Source organism: Vulpes lagopus, chromosome 6 (genome assembly GCF_018345385.1).
Source record: "Vulpes lagopus strain Blue_001 chromosome 6, ASM1834538v1, whole genome shotgun sequence".
NCBI lineage: Eukaryota > Metazoa > Chordata > Mammalia > Carnivora > Canidae > Vulpes > Vulpes lagopus.
The window spans coordinates 64487038-64510444 of NC_054829.1; the positions used below are offsets into that span (position 1 = coordinate 64487038).

The 23407-nt window shown below is 43.2% G+C and overlaps 1 protein-coding gene across 2 annotated transcripts in view; it reads left to right on the plus strand.

Moving 5' to 3' along the window:
• Nucleotides 1–2479: 2479 nt before the first annotated feature.
• PRKD1 (protein kinase D1) overlaps nt 2480–23407 on the plus strand; it is a 326655-nt gene continuing 305727 nt past the window's right edge. Inside the window, exons 1-2 of one of the 2 annotated variants that reach the window (XM_041759216.1) lie at nt 2480–2927; nt 4148–4213. In XM_041759216.1, coding sequence (XP_041615150.1) covers nt 2906–2927; nt 4148–4213 — 88 coding nt within the window. In that variant the 5' untranslated portion in view covers nt 2480–2905. Of the gene's footprint in view, nt 2928–3931; nt 4214–23407 lie in introns of those variants that run through there. The other variant, XM_041759217.1, reaches the window with a different exon arrangement.

Here is a 23407-nt window from a genome sequence, read left to right on the forward strand (position 1 = left end):
CTATAACTTATATAAACAGCTATTCACTTTCTATGTCCTCTTTTCTAAAGTTCAAATATCTAGAAGGGTTTTTATTAAAACCACCAAATTCTCTAAAATCTTTCACGTTTTCTATGTATAATTTTGAAGTCACTGGAGATACACATCAGGCTTCTTTGAGGTATTATCTATTGTTCATTCTCTTGTTACTCAGCAAAAAGGGCGGGGGGAGTTGGCAATGGGTCAGATCTCAGGTCCCTGCCACAGAAATTGCAATAACCAACTCCATGGGGGATTTTCTGCTTTTTGTAGGGAGCTCTTGGAGCTTGAGTTTTTTTTTTTTTAATTCTTGTTCCTCCTTATTCATTCTTTTTCCATTGAGTAATTGATCAACTTCTTAAAAGGAATTTTAATTCTTCAGGGCTTCTTTAGAATTTTCTCCCCTGTCCCTGTTTCCTTCTCCATGATTTCCAACATCTCACAAGAATCTTTCATTCTATTGAGAAACCAGAGTATAAGAAGCAGTTACTTACATAGCTTACTTTCTTCATAAGTAGGACATCCAAGTGCCTGTAATTTGCATGTACCTGATGAATGCCCGAAGCCCTCTCTAGATTTCTCCTCTAACATCTCCACACTAATGATTTCCAAATGTGTTTCTGGCCCTATTCTCTTTCCTGAACACTGGGCTCAACTATTTAGTTGTAGTTATTTCCAGGTTGAGTATCCGGTGGCATCTCAAACTCCACATGATCAAAGCAGAAATCTTATTCCTCTCTTGTTTTTCCCTGTCTTCTCTGTTCAGTTATCAGCACCACCAATAGGCTAGTTGCTAAGAAACTCAGGAGTCTGCCATAACTCCCCTCTTCTCTCCCTAAAACCTGATTTATCAGGAAGACCTTTAGTTCTGCCCCCCAAATAGAGCCTGCATCTTTCTATTTCTTAATACCTCTACTACAGCTGTAGTCGTCCAAGCCACGAGTATCTCTAGACTGGACAACAACAAGCCTCCTACCTAGTGTTTCTGCTCCCAGTCTTTTCTCTGATACATAGTAGCCAGGGTGTGATTTTTTAAAAATGCTAATTGAATCTTACTCTCTGGTTTAAATAAACCTTCCATTGGTTTGGCAGTGCAGCAGAATACAAATGATTTACTATGGTTTTCAAGACCCTCCGTAATCTGGCTTCTACCAGCGATCTGACCTCATCTCACACACTTTTTCCCTTTTCTTGTGCCTTGCAAATGCCAAGCACATTCTTTTGTTACACCCTTTATGCTAACTGTTCCCTATGCTTCAAGTGTAATTAACCCAGATCTTCTTAAGTCTTTCCTCTTTGCATTATCTAGGTTTTGGCTCAAGTGTAAACTCTGTGAAACCTTCTCTTATCCCTACTTGAAGGCAGTGTTCCTTTCTCCACTATCCTCCCCACTAGTCACTCTTATTACTATTGCATTATTTTTACTTAATGAAATTATGATTATCAGAAATAATCTTAGCTATTGTTTTCCTTCTCATCTTTCCTTTTTAAATGTGATCTGTTATGGCAGGAACCTGGTCTGTCTTCACAACTACAGATCTGGTGCCCATATAGTGCTTAACACAGAGAAGGCCTCCATGCTTCGTTATCCATTAAACATGACTATCTTCAGCTAAACTAACTTTTTGTAAGTGCCTTGTAAACCAACCAGCAAACTTTTTTTTTTTTTTTCTGGTAATAGGAAATTATGGGAATACTTTATTCAAATTTTAAAAGAAAATGAAACGTGTTCTGACATAAAAAAAAAAAAACTTCCTAGAGAATATAGAGCAGCATTGTATCAAGAATAATCCCCCCCCCCCACCTTCCCTACTTTAGCTGAACCCGAGATGTTAGGAAAATTATACTCTCCCATGGACGAAGAGAACTACTTCATAAGTAAGCAAGAGGGATCCCTGGGTGGCGCAGCGGTTTGGCGCCTGCCTTTGGCCCAGGGCGCGATCCTGGAGACCCGGGATCGGGTCCCACGTCGGGCTCCCGGTGCATGGGGCCTGCTTCTCCCTCTGCCTGTGTCTCTGCCTCTCTCTCTCTCTGTGACTATCATAAATAAATAAAAAAGTTAACATAAGTAAGCAAGGAAAACGCCAGTGCCCACGGGTAGACCTTATCACACCATCAGATCCGGAGAGAATAAATGTAAATCTCTTCTAGGGCAGTGACCGACTTAGTGTCACTGGAGGTGTTCAAGGCTCCCTTGCCAACCCTGTGAACAAGGGTCTAACAGGAAACTAACTTGATGTCCTGTCCTGGGTCGAAAGCAGAGATCAAGACATACACACGTAGACCAAAGCAGAATAAAACGCAACTGAATACAAAAGAAAACATATATATTTGGGTCTGGGTGTGCGCATTTGTGCAGCATAAGGGAATGGACCGGGAGAAGTGGGCAACCTCACTTGGCCAGCCCAACGCAAAATGAAAAATTGTTAAGAATCCCAAGATGGTGGCAGGCAGCAAAACTTTGGGGCAGAGCATCACTCAAGGCAGGTCCTTCTGAGGTCAGGGCCCTGTACACCTGCACAGTCACACACGCCTGAGGCCCATCCTGGGGTGGGGGGAGGATAAGATTAGAATTCACCCCCACAGACTGGGAAGCACTCATCTCCTCACCCCTGTCAAAACAAGACAACAACAACAACAACAACAAAGCAACTACCAGAATTGGAGCAGAGAGCGCCCAGCCTTGATGGTGGTGCCCGTGGCCCTGGCAGGCGCTGGGTGAGGCTGCGAGCGCCAGTCCCACGGGGCCGACGTTAGAGCGATGGGACAAGGAGGCAAGCGGGGTTCCTGAGGCTCCAGGAGAGGTGCCAGACCGAGAACAAGGGAAGAGGCCACATCAGACCTCCCGCTGCCTCTGTGCGCACAATGCCTGTCCTGTCAGGAGACCATGTGCGCATTCAGCCACTTGGGTAGGTCTGGTGCCTTGGGGGCTGCGGTGCAGTAGGTGGAGCTGGGGGTGGGATGTGTCAGACGGAGAAGGCAGGGGCGGGCTGAAGGACATGTCCGTGGTGGGCTTCCTGCCCTCCGGGGCAAGACACCCGGGGCCCCCGGGAGGAGGAGGGATGCAGGCGGGCTTCCGAGGACCCTCGGTTCTCACGCTCCCGGGAAGCCTCGAGGGTAGTCAGACCCATGGAAAAGCGCGGGGCGCCGCGATCTCCGCCCCCCGCCCCGGGCCACCGCACCGCAGAAGGGCGCTGTCCCCGGGCGCCCGGAACCGGGGCCAGGGCGCGGGGCCGGGGATGCCGGGGCGCTGGGGAGCGGGCTGGAGGGATGCGCCTCGCCCTCCCCGTGCGCGGCCGGGCGGCCGGGCCAGCCGAGCCCCGAGCCCCGAGCCCCGAGCCCGGACCGGACGGCGAGGGCCGGGCCACGCCCGCGGAGGCGGCCGCAGGCCCCGGCAGGGATCCCGGGGCGGAGGGGCGGCGACCGGGCGCCCTGCGGCCACTGCGGCGGCCGCTCCAGCCGCTCCAGCCGCTCCAGCCGCTCCAGCCTCCAGCCTCCCGCCGCCCGCCGGGGCTGTCTCCGCCTCCAGGCCCCCGCGCGCCCCGCCCGCGCCCGGCCGCGCCGACCCGCCGCCCCGACCCCCGAGCGCGCCCGCCCGCGGCTCCCCGGCGGCGGCGCCTCCCCCAGCGGCGCCCGCGCTCCCGGCCGCGCAGCCCTCCCCGCCTCGGCCGCTTCCCCTCCCCGGCCCCTCCCGCGCCCCATCCTCTCGCCCTCCCCCCGCGCGGGGACTTTTCCGGAAAGTTTTTATTCTCCGCCTCGGCTCTTGGAGAAAGAAGCGCCCGGCTCCGCGGCAGCCAAACTTTTCGGCCGCCGCTGCCGCCCTCGCTGCGGGCCCCGCGCCCCGCGCCCCGGCCCGCGCCCCGCGCCCCGCGCCCCGCGCCCCGGCCCGCGCCCCGCGCCCCGCGCCCCGGCCCGCGCCCCGCCGAGCATGAGCGCCCCCCCGGCCCTGCGGCCGCCCAGTCCTCTGCTGCCCGCGGCGGCGGCGGCGGCGGCGGCGGCGGCGGCCGCGCTGGTCCCGGGGTCCGGGCCGGGGCCCGCGCCGTTCCTGGCTCCCGCCGCGGCCCCGGCCGGGGGCGTCTCGTTCCATCTGCAGATCGGCCTGAGCCGCGAGCCGGTGCTGCTGCTGCAGGACTCGTCCGGGGACTACAGCCTGGCGCACGTCCGCGAGATGGCTTGCTCCATCGTCGACCAGAAGGTAAGGACGGCGCCGCGCAGGGGGCGCTGCCGTCCGGGCGCCCTCGCCGCGCCGACTTCCCGGCCCCGGGCCCGGCCGCGAGCCAGCCTGGCCGGCGCCCTGGCAGCTCCGGCAGCGGCCGAGGCTCCCTGGCGGCGGGCTCCCCCAGCCCCACCTCTCCGCGGCCCGCGGCCCCTTACCCCCCGTTCCCATTCCTCCCAGGACACTCCCAGGTGTGCTGCTTGCCCGCTTCCCTCACGCCGCTCCCGGCTCCCGGCTCCCGGCTCCCGGCTCCCCGCCCCCCGCCCCCCGCCCCGACCCCGGACCCGCACCCGCACCCGCACCCGCACCCGCACCCGCACGTCCCTGGCGCCGGGATCCTCCTTCCCGCAGCCGAGTTCTCCCCCGGGACACGCTCCCCACGACCTCAGCACCACTCCCTTCCCCCCCAGGCCCCTCTCCCAGCTCAGACCGGTGCTGAGGAGTCCCTGGAACCATCCAGAGAGGAGGAATTTCTCACCTGTCAAATTACCTTTTAAGAGGGGGCTGATGGACTCAGCCAGCTGCGAGAACAGCGGGCCGGATCACAACCACTCACCTCCTTGTGGTTCCTTCGTCCTACCTTTGTGTCAACGGGAAAGCACATTTTTCAGCCCCGAGGCACTGAAGTGCAGGCACAGACACACGAAAGGTGGGGGTGCTCCCAGGAGCACCCCGGGGCTGGCTGTGCCCGTAAGTTTGAGGCTGTGGGTCTCTGGACAGCGGTCCCAAAAAGGCGGGTTGGAAAAAGGGCCATTACCCCGGGCCAGGCCACCCAGGGAGGAGACACCCCCCCCCACCCCCGACGCCCACCACTGTTTGTAGGGCTGTTGTGAATTTCAGGTTGTTTCCGTAGCCATCCAGGGTGATGTTGCACGGAAAGAGGCGATAAGAGTGTGAAGGAGAGGGGGCCGTGGCGCCAGTGTTCTCAGTATAAACAGGCAGGGTTTAGGGGGGGTGGGGCTGGGGACAGAGGTCTCTAAAGGTGCTGAATTTCAGCCCTGGGGGCCTGGCTAGTACTTGCCTTATGAAAGTCACTTGAATAATCATGAATGTCTTCTTTAAGGTATTTGAAGCAGAGCTTGCTAAATCCAAGTGTGGTTAATTGTGGCATCAAGCACAGGGATACAGGGAAAAGCCCCAGGGAAGAATCAGTAATCTAGGGAGTTTGTAAAAGTTCTGAAGGCTCAGCCAAGGCAGTAGTGAGGGTCAAACGTTTTTTGGCTATTGAATGTGGTGACATTTTCTATTGCATATGACTCTCCATCTCTTTCACCTTCCATGTAAATGACAAATTCTGTTGAATTCTAGTATAAGGCCCATCATGTGCCTCCTCATCAATATTATGAAATATTTGTTGCAGGTGAACGTGAACGCTTTCCTAGGCACCAAAACGTGTTCCCTGAGTGGAAATTGCCTACAAATCTCTATTAGGGTGCAAAACCAGTTGATTAAAGAGTATTACTGGATAAGTGTAAAAACAGTGTATAGTAAACTTTCTCAAAAAGCAAATGCAGGGGAGCCTGGGTGGCTCAGCGGTTTAGCGCCGTCTTCAGCCCAGAGCGTGATCCTGGAGACCCGGGGATCCAGTCCGACGTCGGGCTCCTTGCATGGAGCCTGCTTCTCCCTCTGCCTGTGTCTCTGCCCCCTCCCCCTCTCTCTCTGTGTATCTCATGAATAAATAAAGTCTTGGGGGGAAAAAAAAAAAAGCTAATGCAATTGTGTAGAATTTTAATGTACCTAAATTCTACAGCAAGTGATAGTTACAAGGAATATCCAAGTTGAGTTAGATTAATATGGACAGGCTGTTTTTGACCAGCTGAAACACACACACACACACATGATCACACCTGTTGATAGAGGTTGGGATGGGGAGAAACATTAGTGGTTCAGGAGTTTTGGGGACTGGGATTTTGAATCGAGAGTGAACTGCAGTTGTCTCAGTAGCTACCAAGAGGGATGTTATATGAAGGGCCCAGTAGAAGTACCGAGGGAGAGAGTCTCCAAGCACCTGCGGATTGCAGTAGGCCTGAGGGTGGTGAGTAGGGCATTTAGAGAAAGTACAACTGAAAAGGTCTCAAATTATTAGAAGCCTCAGTAATCTTCCATATAGAGATATCAAACCAAGAACATCTGAAACATGGACATGGGAAGGTGTTTTAGAATGCCAAAAATGTTATGGTAGAAAGAAAACTGGAGTTCAGTCATGAGCTACTTGAGACCTGAACCAACACTCTGGGGAGAGACCTGGAAAAGTACTGAAAAGGGAAAATCCTCAGCCTTGGTGGCTGATTTATAATGAGGAACCCCTTCCTGTTGTATTTACCCTTGCAGTTCTCTTTCTGAAAGAACAGTTTGAGAAGTTTAAAGGCTTGAGGTAGCCAAGGTAAAGAACTATCTCGTACTTTTTTTTTTTTCTTTAGAGTTTATGACAAAGAGTTGGATTTAGAGATGCAGATTTGTGGGTTATTTGTATAAATATTTGCTGGATGGTGGGTCTCGGCAGAAGAATTTCCATCTATCTGTCTTCTGACATCTGTCTTGAGATACATTATCACCCAAGGCAGAAACGAGATGAAGAGAACTAAATGTCCATCACAGGATAGCAAGGATCTCTTCTGCTTTGTGAGAGTGGATATGGTGGAGAGGGTCAGTAGTACTGAATTAAGGAAACGGGAGGAGGCCTTTTGTCCCTTATTTCAGGTTCTCTTAAGTACTTGCTGAAGGTATCAACCATGAGGAAGGATGACAAGAGGGAAGAAGAGAGAGAGGGAGGGAAACTAATGTTTTAGGTGAGAGCTGAGAGTTTGAAGTCATTTACAATTTATGATGTAGACTTGGAGTCATGTCGAGCTTACAGCAGAAGGTTCTGATTTTCCAAGCCCTCCACATTCATTGTTTCGTGAACTTTTTGAAAAAGGGTTTCATAGGATTTGCCTGAGAGTTCCCTAAATACTCATATTAACAGAGATCAGACTAGCTTAGATCTTTGGAAGTATTAGATGACAATTCACTTTATTTCAGCAACATTAAGGGGACATTTCTTATGGGCTGTGCAACTGAGGTGTATAGGGTTGAAGAAGAGAGATCTTGTCCCCGAGAAACTCATTTGCAGGTTATTATTATTATTATTATTATTATTATTCTTTAGAATTTAGAGTATTGTTTTTCTTTGATTATGTAGGTTTGGAAAGTGGCAGGCATTTGTACTTGAAAAATTTTGATAGTAATTTAGCATCTTAAGATAAATGTACCCCAAGTATGTACTAAATTATATAGCTAAATAATTATTTCTTCTATCTTTTAGTTTAGGTCAAAATTGTAGTCTTGCTTTTCTGTATGTAACAATGTTAAATATATGAGATGTTACTCTTTTTTTTTTTTTTTTTTGGAACTATTAGCCTTTTTACTTATATTATGCTTATTTCTTTACTTTGCAAGCCTGTAACCTTGAAGGCTGGTTGTGTATAAAGGGGTACATTCTGTTAGTATAGATGATGATTGTTTTCTGAAAGGTTAAAAAAAACAGTAATTGACTTCTCTTTGAAACACTGTTTCTACTATCAAAGGAACCTTGAATTTATAGACTAAGAATGAATTGTTTTGAGGCAAGGAACAGTATCCCAAAGGAAGAATTAGTTTGGCTTAATAGTACGTGATCTACTTGTCGATCTGTCTACACACACATACACTTTTTAAAAACAAGCAGTATTAATTTAGGGGTGCGAGTTGCAATTAATATGACTATCTGTCCATTCATTTTGGTTGTAATATTATTAGAAAGATGACTCCTATTTCCCTTTTGAATTTACTAAAATGAAGTAATAACATCAGTAAGACTCCTGGCGTATAGTTTCAGCTTACACAGTCATGTAACTGACCAGAGAAATTAAAGAGTGAGATTTTACAGAAGATAGCTCACTAAGGGAGTAAGAAGGGCTGGTACCAGGCAGCCCGGGTGGCTCAGCGGTTAGCGCTGCTTTAGGGCCCGGGCGTGACCTGGAGTCCCAGGATCGAGTCCCACGTCGGGCTCCCTGCATGGAGCCTGCTTCTCCCTCTGCCTGTGTCTCTGCTTCTCCCCCTCTCTCTGTGTCTCTCATGAATAAATGAATAAAATCTTAAAAAAAAAAAAAAAGAAAGAAAGAAAGGCTGGTACCTTGGTTTGAGAGCAATTTTGCTATACTTGTAATGTTTCACTTTCTTAATTGTAAATTGTTCTCTTAACAGTTGTAGTGTCATTTTTACCTTTATTGGAATTTTAGCTACTCTACTGCTGCAGGTTAAGCTGGGAGTAGTTAATTGCTTGACCAGCCCAACATACGTGGAACAACAAAATCCTTTTAAGCTAATGATGGTGTTTGGGTCTTAGGTGTATACTTTGTACTCAGATTTTATGTTTGTCATTATTGTATGTCAGTTGATTTCTGATTTAATGATGAAGTACAGAAGTTGTCATTTCATGAAGTGCTTGTTAATATAACTTTACTGCTGTATGTTTAAATTATAATTTCAAGCTTGGTAGTATAATGGGATTATGTTTTGATATTTGTGTAATGGACATGTACTATATATATGCAATATTTACATATATACATAGTAGTTTATTATCTAAGTATTTAAGTGTGTTTTGGAACATATTTTTAAGAGCCTACTTTATCATATATAGCCTCTGGATGGTGAAGTATTGTTTTATATGTTGTATTGTAGGCTGCAAAAAGTGGGGCCCTATTTTATAGCTCATAATCCAAAGGGAAACTTTGTTTTATATTTTCTATCAGTGTGCAGAACTGAAAACTTTATAGGTGTACCAGGTTTATGCTATTTATAAGTATCTACAATACAAAATTTTCACAAGGATAATAACCTTTTTTTAAAACAAAAATTCTATAAGCAATCTCTGTGCCCAATGTGGGGCTTGACCTCACAACCCCAAGATCAAGAGTCATATATTCTTCTCACTGAGCCAGCCAGGGACCCACAAGGAGAATTCTCTAAAATAGTCTATATTCTAGGAAATATTCTAAGAATTGGATGATTGGCTATTTTGACAAATATATAAATTAATTTGGGCTTTTAGACCTAGGACTGAGAGAAATTTGAAAGATTTTCTGTGAAATCTATAGTGTGCATGTATGTATGTAGGAGTAGGGGTTGGGGCTAGGTATGGGGCTTGAAAATTGTTAGTAAAGTTTGAAAATTTGCCCCATGTTTGATAGCTGTGTTGGTCTATATCAACAGACTCTTATCACAGCTATTAAGGGGGATTTAAAACTTTATTTAGGGCAGGAGGTGGAGGGGAATGGGTGACGGGCACTGAGGTGGACACTTGACGGGATGAGCACTGGGTGTTTTTCTGTATGTTGGTAAATTGAACACCAATAAAAATTAATTAAAAAAAATAAAAAAATAAAACTTTATTTAGTAATTATTATTACTCTTTATTTTGTGAGGCGATGTTATATAGGTCTTTACCGGTTTATGCATGAATGACTTTTAATGGCCTTACTGGACAGTACAAACAAATTTATAAGCCTGTGAATGCATAGTTGTGACTTATCTAAGATTATTTTGAAGATTAAGGATAATATGTCTAAAGGATTAAATATACTGCCTGGCAAATAGGTGTATAATAAATAGGATTATTGATATTCTGAGGCTTTACAAACTCACATACTGTCTTTCTAGCAAAAGAATGTGTACTTTATTATTTTAATCTTATGTCAACATATAAATAAAATTGTACTATTAAAAAAAGCGGTAGGACTGTAAGGCCTAGATAAATTATGTTTTCTCTGCTTTCTGTGATAGGGCAAATCTTAGGGGTAGTTGTTTGAAACTGCTTCTTGAATTTCAACCTCTCAGAATTCCTCAAGGAGTAATTTGATTATTGCTAAAAGCAAAACATATGCTGATAAAGGTACAGCACTTCTTCATGGCTTTTTATTATTTTTTGATAAGTTAATTTAATTCCTTTTCAATTACAAATGTAATTTCAATGATATTTCATTTGATAAAAAGGAAAATAAAATAGGTAAGAGTACAATATTTGACAACATAATGATTCTCAAATCTGGTCCTAAAGATTGAAATCAAAAGTTCCTTTGCAAATCTACCTTTGAAATGAGGAGGAAAGCACTTGGAAATGACTTTGGGAGATGGTATTTTATTAGCATACTAAGCATCTAGGGGTGGTTTGCTAAGTTGTTACATCTGATGAATAGCTCATATATCATAGTTGTTTGCACACATGCTGAAGTGTGATTTGGGGATGAGAAGCATTTTTACTGGGAAACAACTGTGTTAGCAGTTGCACAGAGCCAATCACAAGTCTTTTTCAGATCTTTTCACTAATTACCACTTACCTCTTATTGAAGTCTATGCCCCATTATAAAACCTTTAGACAACCACAATCGGTAAGTATCCATCCATCTTTTAAAGAAGAATAGAAGAGATAATTACATGAAACGTGTATGTGTGATGTGATTTAGATTGGAATCACTGAATAAGCTCTTGAGCTATATCAAGAAACTAGGATGATCAAGATAGCAGGGCTGGATCCAGATTAGAGGTGAATAGAATGCAGTTCATAGGAGTTGATAATAACATGAAGTTCTTTGTTTTATTTTTATATTTGCTTTGCTTTTCTGAGTTGGGGATAACTAATATCTTTGATTTTTGACCTTATATAGTCACTTTGGTTCTTCTAAAAGATCTAAGCCCAAGTGTGGAAATAGAGATTTAAAAATGGTGGGGGTGTTTTGAAAGACTGTGTTTAACTTTTATTTCTCAGCATTATTCTAGAGAGGTTTTCAAAATGAGATTTGAGTTTCTTAAAACTTTTCTTAATGTTGGGATTCGTTAGAACACAAAAGAACAAGAAAAAAAGTGCACCAGTTTTTCTGTGTTGTTAGAAATTAGAGGGGGTACCTGAGTGGCTCATTCAGTTAAGAGTCTGACTCTTGATTTCTGCTCCGGGTCATGAGATCAAGCTCTGTGCTCAGTGGGGAGTCTGCTTTTCTCTCTCTCTCTCCTCCTTCCCGCTGCTCACATGCTTGTGTTCTCTTTCTCTCTAAAATAGACAAGTCTTTACAAAAAAAATTAGATACAGAAAAAATGGCTATTTTGCTCACATGTATGAGCAATTTTTTTTCCATCTACAAGAATATGTGAAATTTCCCCCAGGAATTTCTTTGATACTGTCAACCAAGTATTTTGTACCATTAAAAACCAATAATGACAGCACCATTTGAAGCTACTTGGTAGCAGAGAAACCTACATTTTGCTGTCTCTTACTCCGTCTTTCTAGTCTCACACAGAAAAGAGATAAGTAAATAAAGCCTTTGATTACTTGAGCACTGTAGCCATTATGGAATATCATGAATTTTAGATAGTCATAAAGGTAAGAATTCGTATAAAAACACCACATATTAAGACACAATTTTGCCTGTCAAAATTTACAGTTTCCTGTGTAGAAGTTTCTTTCAAAGTTGTAAAAAGGTTTTATTTGGCTCAAGCTAGATAGTTGATACAGCAGCTTAGCAATGTTGGCAAATATTCAATCATGCAGGAATTTTGTTCAACTTACTTTGGTGAAAGAGGGGAAATATGTACCCTTCACTGGTTCATTGGCTTTTATTCTGACCAAGCCACTGGTTGATGAGGAATTTGTTGAACTTACTGCTTGTATTTAGGCATAATATTTAAAAATTCTAATTTCCACTCTCCCTAATTGTCAGCAGCCACCTTTATTCACATATATATGATCAAATAAATGAAAAGTATGAATGTACAATGAATATATTGAGCAGAAGATATCCGTGTGCCTACTAAATGGTATTGCTGATATTCTAAGGTCTATAGAAAAACACATTTTTCTTTTATTAAGAAACATAGTTTTTATTAGCAGGAAGTTATTCTAACTTAATTTGTTAAAAAAAAATTATATGGGGGATCCCTGGGTGGCTCAGTGGTTTGGCGCCTACCTTTGGCCCAGGGCGTGATCCTCGAGTCCTGGGATTGAGTCCCATGTCGGGCTCCCTGCATGGAGCCTGCTTCTCCCTCTGCCTGTGTCTCTGCCTCTCTCTCTCTCTCTCTCATGAATAAATAAATAAAATCTAAAAAAAAAAAAATTATATGTACCTTTTGTTTGTTCAGATTGTTGTAGAAATGCCATACTTTGAGCAGTTAAAACTTGCTTCAGTGTACAGGTTTTGTTACAAAAATAATACAATTAAGATTCAATTAAAAGTATTCAATATGTGAAATAAAGGTATGAGTCTCTTTCCTTTTTTGTAAACAATGAGATAAAAAGACTCTAAATATAATCAAAGTTTAATTTGATAAGATATATCGTAGAAAAAAGCATATTTTCAAATCAAATAAATAAAACAATTTATTCAAATATGAAGTCCACGTACCATTAAATCAGTTTACTTTTTTTGTGTATTTTTCGCAAATGTTTTAAGTTGACTTTAAAGTGAAAATTTTTTGCTGGAACTTTATTCAGCTAGATTTATATTGATGTAAATTTCAGATTTTCTTAAGAAGCAAAATATTTTCCATGAATCATTCGTAAAGATTAAACCAATAGGTTAAAGTCTTAATAAAGATTTTTAAACTCTCAGTGTTGAAAATACCAAAAGACTCAAACCTTTTCCTAGGTTGTCTAAATACGTCATACTAATTATATAATAATTAGTGGATAATTATGGAATTATTATTAGCTTTTGAAGGGATAACTATAGCCAGAGTAGAGACACCAGGGATTCAATTCTAGTGCAGGTGCTTGAATTAAGTTTCAAAGAACCTAATTGATTGAATTAGGCCGGGTCAGATATTCATGATAGTGTGTCTCAACCTTTTTGTCAATTATACATGATCATTTTTTTTTTCCGTTTTTTAACTCAGGTTTTGAGAAACTGCAATAGGCTTGTGGTCTGGCAAACTGTCTTAGGTAGGATCAGGAGTTCTTATGAAGCTCAAACCTTCTCAGATTACTGGAGTATGATGGCCAGGCTTCGGGGCAGGGGACATACTTAAGGGCTCCAGAGCATTTAGTATAGGAATTAGGAGGAATTTGAAGACACCTAAGGGTGATTTCCTTATCAAATAAAACAGATTATTAGGGTGGGTTAGGGGAATATTTCTCATTTTATGGAAAAGTGAAGTCTGCTGGGCTTGAGGAACCACTTGTATAGTTTTTTGCACTCAGAGTCTCTGAAAGATTTGGTCTGCATCCTGGATATGGAAAGCTGCAAATAAGAATGTATGTGACTTGCAGGATTGTAATTATTTAGAGATTGATTAGTCCAGTTAGACCTTCAGAACAGTAACAATAGTGCACCTGGGTGGCTTAGTTGGTTAAGCATCTGCCTTCGGCTCAGGTCATGATCTCAGGGTCCTGAGGTGAAGTCCTGTATAGGGTTCCCTGCTCAGTGAGGAGTCTGCTTCTCCCTAACCACTGCTGCCACCCCCTGCCCCGACTTGTGCTCTCTTTCACTCAGTCAAGTAAATAAATAAAATCTTAAAAAAAAAAAAAAGCCAAAAAAAAAAAAAACCCCCAAAACCCCAACAGTAACAGTAGGACTCAAGGTCCTTTGACCAAAAGCAATGGTTTAAGGCAAACAGCTATAGCTTTTGCTCTTGTCAATAGCTGAGAAGAGTTGGGGAAGTGGTGGGTTGGTGGGATGGCAATTAGGCTTTGTTGTTGGCTTCAGATCAGTGGTGATGAATAGACGTGAGCTGGCTATTATAGGCGAGGTGTTTGGGATTATGAGACTATGGCACCAGAGGGCAGAAGAGGACAGTGACAGCGAAGCTCTGACCTCCTGTGGTTTGAGTTAGCAGGAATGGCCCCACCATGTAACTCATGTGTAGCAGTAGGGAGAGGGCTAGAGGTGGCTTGTTACAAGCTGAGCCATTCTCCTTGGAAGGTTTCACAGTGTTACAGATGAGAGGTTCAAGGAGCAACTTCAGGATGATTTGATGGGAGGATTTTAGGAAGAGCTTGTTCCGGGAGCATTGGGTCATGCTCTGTAAGGTCCTGGGCCTCATGATAACAATGGTCGACAGAGGAGAGCCTCCAGGAACAAAACCTTCCTGACGTGTACTCTGTGTGCCTACCTGTATCTTCGCTTCTTTTCATTTGTCATCTCTGATTTTCACTGTAGCCCTTTGTGATAGATATGTTCTCTCCACTTTAAGGATAAGGAAACCAGAGGGAGGAGGGGCAAGATGGCGGCAGAGCAGGGTCTCCAGGTCACCTGTCCTCAGCAAATTACCTAGAAAACCATCCAATCATCCTGAAAATCTACGAATTCGGCCTGAGATTTAAAGAGAGACCAGCTGGAACGCTCCAGTGAGAAGAGTTCGCGCTTCTATCAGGTAGGAAGACGGGGAAAAAGAAATAAAGGAACAAAAGGCCTCCAAGGGGAGGGGCCCGGGAGGAGCCGGGCTGAGGCCGGGGCGAGTGTCCCCAGGACAGGAGAGCCCCGTCCCGGAGGAGCAGGAGCTGCACCGACCTTCCCGGGCGGAAAGGGGCTCGCAGGGAATTGGAGCAGGACCCAGGAGGGCGGGGATGCCCTCGGGCTCCCTGGGACACTAACAGAGGAACTGCGCCCCGGGAGATGCGCCGAGCTCCCTAAGGGCTGCAGCGCTCGGCGGGACCGGAGCAGCTCGGAGGGGCTCGGGCGGCGGCTCCGCGGAGGGGGCTGCACCGCCGGGAGCGAATCCAACAGCGCAGGCCCCGGAGCACAGGGCGCCGGGACACAGCCCAGGATCCGGCCTCCCCCGGGTCAGGCAGAGGCCGGGAGGGCCCAGGACAGCAAGGACGCTCCTGCCTGGAACTGAGCAGATCAGCGGCCCCGCCGGGGAGCCCCCGGGCCCTGCAGACGGAGAGCCCCGGAGCTACTGCGGGGGCTGACTCCAGGGTCCCAGAGCTGCCCCCGCCACTGTGGCTTCCCCCCGGGGACTCACGGGGTGAACAACCCCCACTGAGCCCTGCACCAGGCAGGGGCAGAGCAGCTCCCCCAAGTGCCAACACCTGAGAATCAGCACAGCAGGCCCCTCCCCCAGAAGACCAAGGAGACGGACCAGTTTCAAGGGAAGACAAGGGACTTAAACTACACAGAATCGGAAGATACTCCACCGTGTTTCTTTTGTTTTTTTTTTTTTTGTGTGTGTGCTTTTTTTTTCTTTCTTCTTGATTTCTGATTGCTTCCCCCACCCCCACCCCCCCCATTTTTTTCTTTTTTCTCCTTTCTTTCTTTTTCTTTCTTTTTCTTCTCTTCCCCCCCCTTTTTTTTCTTCTTTCTCTTTTTTCTTTTTCTCTTTTCTTTCCTTCTCTCTCTTTTTCTCCTTTTCCCAATACAACTTGTTTTTGGCCACTCTGCCCTGAGCAAAATGACTAGAAGGAAAACCGCACCTCAAAAAAAAGAATCAGAAACAGCCCTCTCTCCCACAGAGTTACAAAATATGGATTACAATTCAATGTCAGAAAGCCAATTCAGAAGCACTATTTTACAGCTACTGGTGGCCCTAGGAAAAACCATAAAGGACTCAAGAGACTTCATGACTGCAGAATTTAGATCCAATCAGGCAGAAATTAAAAATCAATTAAATGAGATGCAAGCCAAGCTAGAAGTCCTAACGACGAGGCTTGACGAGGTGGAAGAACGAGTGAGTGACATAGAAGACAAGTTGATGGCAAAGAGGGAAACTGAGGAAAGAAGAGACAGGCAATTAAAAGACCATGAGGATAGATTAAGGGAAATAAATGACAGCCTGAGGAAGAAAAACCTACGTTTAATTGGGGTTCCCGAGGGCGCCGAAAGGGCCAGAGGGCCAGAATATGTATTTGAACAAATCCTAGCTGAAAACTTTCCTAATCTGGGAAGGGAAACAGGCATTCAGATCCAGGAAATAGAGAGATCCCCCCCTAAAATCAACAAAAACCGTTCAACACCTCGACATTTAATAGTGAAGCTTGCAAATTCCAAAGATAAGGAGAAGATCCTTAAAGCAGCAAGAGAAAAAAAGTCCCTGACTTTTATGGGGAGGAATATTAGGGTAACAGCAGACCTCTCCACAGAGACCTGGCAGGCCAGAAAGGGCTGGCAGGATATATTCAGGGTCCTAAATGAAAAGAACATGCAACCAAGAATACTTTATCCAGCAAGGCTTTCATTCAGAATGGAAGGAGAGATAAAGAGCTTCCAAGACAGGCAGGAACTGAAAGAATATGTGACCTCCAAACCAGCTCTGCAAGAAATTTTAAGGGGGACTCTTAATATTCCCCTTTAAGAAGAAGTTCAGTGGAACAATCCACAAAAACAAGGACTGAATAGATATGTTGACACTAAACTCATATTTATCAATAGTAACTCTGAACGTGAACGGGCTTAATGACCCCATCAAAAGGCACAGGGTTTCAGACTGGATAAAAAAGCAGGACCCATCTATTTGCTGTCTACAAGAGACTCATTTTAGACAGAAGGACACCTACAACCTGAAAATAAAAGGTTGGAGAACCATTTACCATTCGAATGGTCCTCAAAAGAAAGCAGGGGTAGCCATCCTTATATCAGATAAACTAAAATTTACCCCGAAGACTATAGTGAGAGATGAAGAGGGACACTATCTCATACTCAAAGGATCTATCCAACAAGAGGACTTAACAATCCTCAATATATATGCCCCGAATGTGGGAGCTGCCAAATATTTAAACCAATTAATAACCAAACTGAAGAAATACTTTGATAATAATACACTTATACTTGGTGACTTCAATCTAGCTCTCTCTATACTAGATAGGTCTTCTAAGCACAACATCTCCAAAGAAACGAGAGCTTTAAATGATACACTGGACCAGATGGATTTCACAGATATCTACAGAACTTTACATCCAAACTCAACTGAATACACATTCTTCTCAAGTGCACATGGAACTTTCTCCAGAATAGACCACATACTGGGTCACAAATCGGGTCTGAACCGATACCAAAAGATCGGGATAGTCCCCTGTATATTCTCAGACCATAATGCCTTGAAATTAGAACTTAATCACAACAAGAAGTTTGGAAGGACCACAAACACGTGGAGGTTAAGGACCATCCTGCTAAAAGATGAAAAGGTCAACCCGGAAATTAAGGAAGAATTAAAAAGATTCATGGAAACTAATGAGAATGAAGATACAACCGTTCAAAATCGTTGGGATGCAGCAAAAGCAGTCCTGAGGGGGAAATACATCGCAATACAAGCATCCATTCAAAAACTGGAAAGAACTCAAATTTAAAAGCTCACCTTACACATAAAGGAACTAGAGAAAAAGCAACAAATAGACCCCACCCCCAGCAGAAGAAGACAGTTAATTAAAATTCGAGCAGAACTCAATGATATCGAGACCAAAAGAACTGTGGAACAGATCAACAGAACCAGGAGTTGGTTCTTTGAAAGAATTAATAAGATAGATAAACCATTAGCCAACCTTATTAAAAAGAAGAGAGAGAAGACTCAAATTAATAAAATCATGAATGAGAAAGGAGAGATCACTACCAACACCAAGGAAATACAAACGATTTTAAAAACATATTATGAACAGCTGTACGCCAATAAATTAGGAAATCTAGAAGAAATGGATGCATTCCTGGAAAGCCACAAACTACCAAAACTGGAGCAGGAAGAAATAGAAAACCTGAACAGGCCAATAACCAGGGAGGAAATTGAAGCAGTCATCAAAAACCTCCCAAGACACAAGAGTCCAGGGCCAGATGGCTTCCCAGGGGAATTCTATCAAACGTTTAAAGAAGAAATCATACCTATTCTACTAAAGCTGTTTGGAAAGATAGAAAGAGATGGAGTACTTCCAAATTCGTTCTATGAGGCCAGCATCACCTTAATTCCGAAACCAGACAAAGACCCCACCAAAAAGGAGAATTACAGACCAATATCCCTGATGAACATGGATGCAAAAATTCTCAACAAGATACTAGCCAATAGGATCCAACAACACATTAAGAAAATTATTCACCATGACCAAGTAGGATTTATCCCTGGGACACAAGGCTGGTTCAACACTCGTAAAACCATCAATGTGATTCATCATATCAGCAAGAGAAAAACCAAGAACCATATGATACTCTCATTAGATGCAGAGAAAGCATTTGACAAAATACAGCATCCATTCCTGATCAAAACCCTTCAGAGTGTTGGGATAGAGGGAACTTTCCTCAACATCTTAAAAGCCATTTACGAAAAGCCCACAGCAAATATCATTCTCAATGGGGAAGCACTGGGAGCCTTTTCCCTAAGATCAGGAACAAGACAGGGATGTCCACTCTCACCACTGCTGTTCAATATAGTTCTGGAAGTCCTCGCCTCAGCAATCAGACAACAAAAAGACATTAAAGACATTCAAATTGACAAAGAAGAAGTCAAAGTCTCCCTCTTCGTCGATGACATGATACTCTACATAGAAAACCCAAAAGCCTCCACCCCAAGATTGCTAGAACTCATACAGCAATTTGGTAGCGTGGCAGGATACAAAATCAATGCCCAGAAATCAATGGCATTTCTATACACTAACAATGAGACTGAAGAAAGAGAAATTAAGGAGTCAATCCCATTTACAATTGCACCCAAAAGCATAAGATACCTAGGAATAAACCTAACCAAAGAGGTAAAAGATCTATACCCTAAAAACTATAGAACACTTCTGAAAGAAATTGAGGAAGACACAAAGAGATGGAAAAATATTCCATGCTCATGGATTGGCAGAATTAATATTGTAAAAATGTCAATGTTACCCAGGGCAATTTACACGTTTAATGCAATCCCTATCAAAATACCATGGACTTTCTTCAGAGAGTTAGAACAAATTATTTTAAGATTTGTGTGGAATCAGAAAAGACCCCGAATAGCCAGGGGAATTTTAAAAAAGAAAACCATAGCTGGGGGCATCACAATGCCAGATTTCAGGTTGTACTACAAAGCTGTGGTCATCAAGACAGTGTGGTACTGGCACAAAAACAGACACATAGATCAATGGAACAGAATAGAGAACCCAGAAGGGGACCCTGAAATGTACGGTCATCTAATATTTGATAAAGGAGGAAAGACTATCCATTGGAAGAAAGACAGTCTCTTCAATAAATGGTGCTGGGAAAATTGGACATCCACATGCAGAAGACTGAAACTAGACCACTCTCTTTCACCATACACAAAGATAAACTCAAAATGGATGAGAGATCTAAATGTGAGACAAGAGTCCATCAAAACCATAGAAGAGAACACAGGCAACACCCTCTTTGAAGTCGGCCACAGTAACTTCTTGCAAGATACATCCATGAAGGCAAAAGAAACAAAAGCAAAAATGAACTATTGGGACTTCATCAAGATAAGAAGCTTTTGCACAGCAAAGGATACAGTCAACAAAACTAAAAGACAACCTACAGAATGGGAGAAGATATTTGCAAATGACATATCAGATAAAGGGCTAGTTTCCAAAATCTATAAAGAACTTATTAAACTCAACACCAAAGAAACAAACAATCCAATCATGAAATGGGCAAAAGACATGAAGAGAAATCTCACAGAGGAAGACATGGACATGGCCAACATGCACATGAGAAAATGCTCCGCATCACTTGCCATCAGGGAAATACAAATCAAAACCACAATGAGATACCACCTCACACCAGTGAGAATGGGGAAAATTAACAAGGCAGGAAACAACAAATGTTGGAGAGGATGCGGAGAAAAGGGAACCCTCTTACACTGTTGGTGGGAATGTGAACTGGTGCAGCCACTCTGGAAAACTGTGTGGAGGTTCCTCATAGAGTTAAAAATAGACCTGCCCTACGACCCAGCAATTGCACTGTTGGGGATTTACCCCAAAGATTCAGATGCAATGAAACGTCGGGACACCTGCACCCCGATGTTTCTATCAGCAATGGCCACAATAGCCAAACTGTGGAAGGAGCCTCGGTGTCCATCGAAAGATGAATGGATAAAGAAGATGTGGTTTATGTATACAATGGAATATTACTCAGCAATTAGAAATGACAAATACCCACCATTTGCTTCAACGTGGATGGAACTGGAGGGTATTATGCTGAGTGAAATAAGTCAATCGGAGAAGGACAAACAGTGTATGTTCTCATTCATTTGGGGAATATGAATAATAGTGAAAGGGAATATAAAGGAAGGGAAAAGAAATGTTGGGAAATATCAGGAAGGGAGACAGAACATAAAGACTCCTAACTCGGGGAAACGAACTAGGGGTGGTGGAAGGGGAGGAGGGCGGGTGTTGGAGGGGAATGTGTGACGGGCACTGAGGTGGACACTTGACGGGATGAGCACTGGGTGTTTTTCTGTATGTTGGTAAATTGAACACCAATAAAAATAAAAATAAAAAAAAAGGATAAGGAAACCATGGGAGGCTAAAATTATTTGGCCCAAATCACATGGGTACTAAGTAGAAAGCAAATCCCCAATATATTATTCATGTCACTATAGCTAATCCTAAGAGCAGAGAGGGCTGGATGGCCATAGATCTGTACAGAGAGTTTGGAATTATCAGAGCATGGGAGAGGGGGAAATGTTAAATTTCCTATTATGTTGGCTGAAATTTACTTAAAGACACTTCAGCTTTGATAGTGCGATATTATTTGTGTACTTAAATAATTCCTTAGCTTGGAAGGATTCCCTCATCTGGAATTCAAATCCCACTTCATAGTCAGCTAAAAACATAGTCACTCTTGAGGCCACCACTACAATGCTTCTCTTATTGGTGGCAAGATTATCACCTCACCCCCACCTCCCTGGTACTGATAATTAATGTAAGGAACATTAAAGATTTACCCTCACTGGGAATATTGGGCCATTGCAGATATCTGATTGCCCAAAATATTTTAGAGGCATACCTTACCCTTGAGGAGTTAATATCCCTTTTTTTTTTTTTTAAGTGGGGTAGCAGAATTTGGTTTGGAGTTTGTTCTTATTATATTCCAGTAAGATGTGGGGATAATCATTCCCTACCCATCTTTAAATTCCCAGACACCACTGTTGTTTTTCAAAGAAGTTAATTAACTTGTGTGATTATATTGGCCTACCTTGGTTCACAATACTTCTTTCCAGGAGATACGGACACAGAGATGTCTCGGAAGAAGCAATTGTGTAATAAGACCATGTATTGATCAGTTGCCCCAAGACTTGTGGATATAAACAATCTTAGCTACCAGTGTAAATCAATGAATCATTTCTTTAGTACATTGCTTCTGAGAAGATTCTGAGAAAAAACTAAAGGCCTTAAGAAAAGTGCCTTTTAGGGACACCTGGGTGGCTCATTTGGTTAAGCATCTGCCTTTTGACTTGGGTCATGATCCCAGGATCCTGGGATCAAGCCTGGCATTAGGCTCCCTACTCAGTGGGGAGCCTGCTTCTCCCTTCCCTCTCCTGCTCCCCCTGCTTGTGTGTGTGTGCTTGCTCTCTTTGTCTAATAAATAAGTAAAATACTTTTAAAAAGTGCCTGTCAGTGGTTGCTTTTCATTTGAGAGGTATTTGGTTTGCCCATATGATAAGGATCATGCTTTGCAGATACATTTTCTCTTTTTATAAATTTTATGTATTTTCTTATTTTTGATCCCTTATGAATGAACACACCCTAAGGTAAACTTACTCCCACTTGTGCATGCATGATCAATCACAGGCCATATAGAGGTTTTCTTACATTAAATACTGCTGGCTATTCCAAATTGTGACTTGCCTTGCATTCCTTTGCTTTGCTTGTGTACAGGGCTAAGGCCAGTACTTCCTTTGCAGACTAATTGTACTGTCTTTAGGCTTTCCAAAACTGTAGCTTCATATATAGCTAGATATGATTTAATCTAAAGTATATTGATAATTCAGTCAAATTCTAAGGGTTCCTACCCTGCACAACTACTTGGAAGCATATAGTATTTATTCCTAATAGATAAGAAGGGTGACTGAAATGTTGCCTCTTTTTGATAGATTTAGAACTCTTGCAGCACTCTACTAAACGACTAGTGTTGGAAATAATTGATTAGCTTTAGAGTAGCTCCTAGACAGGAAGGCTCTATGTCCTTCCCTAAGACAGATATTAATTTCATCTATTGATGTGGGATGAGCTTTTGTCACCCTGGGATGTAGATCTTTAGCATAATTAAGTATACCCAATAGCGTGAATAGATTTACAAAGAATAAAGGACTAGATCTTGCATGATATTTGCTTGTATTCAACTCTTTGGGAAGAATGGGGGACAAAAGTGAACAGATAGTGAGAATGGACCGGTAGAGTAGATCTGAGCTAGTACACTATGTTAAGTACCATATACCCACTTGTCCAGAACCTTCCAGTTTATGTCTGTTGTCCTAGAATTCCTTTTGAGTATATGTTCAACAATAAAAACTATGAAGTTTTAAGTTAAAAATAAACAATAAGCAAAAACAGAAAGAAAAATCTTCCTTAGGGAAGACATTTTATTGTCTTTTGGCCAAAAATCCTTGTATATTTAAGGATAAAAGCAAAACTTACACCTAGAATTTATTTTATGGAAAGAGTCATCAGGTTATATATATCGACCATGTCATTTTGAGTAATTTTCTAAATGAAATCTTAAGCTAAAAACAAAACCAAGCATAAACCTTTGGTTAGAATGTTATCCCCTGTTTTTGTAGAACTTAAAGATGAACAGACAATGAACATTTAGAATTGGTTTCATTAACCAGTTAATTAGATCTCACCTTGAATGTAGTCTCTAAAGTAGTTTTAAGTCTACTTTCTCCAACCAGTGTAAATCAAAATACTATAATAGGCATGTTCATGTTTATTGTGTCAAATGACAAATAATTTTACTTATTTTGGTAGTTCATACTACCTTTATTATTTCAAATAGGTAAACAGGAAAGGCCTGCCTTGAAGCTTCAGCACCTATGGCAACCATCACAAAGGCAAAATACACTGACTTCTATGCAGAAGGATAACATTATCGTAGTTTCAAGTTGTACTTTATTATATTCTGTGTGCTGGAGAAAATAATATGGTTAGCCAAAAAAAAAATTTCACATAAAACGCTCTTGATTACTTAGAAAACTTGTTTTCTATTTAAAAAACAGGCAAATAAGGGAGATAAGATTTTGGACATTGTAGTGTCCCACGGT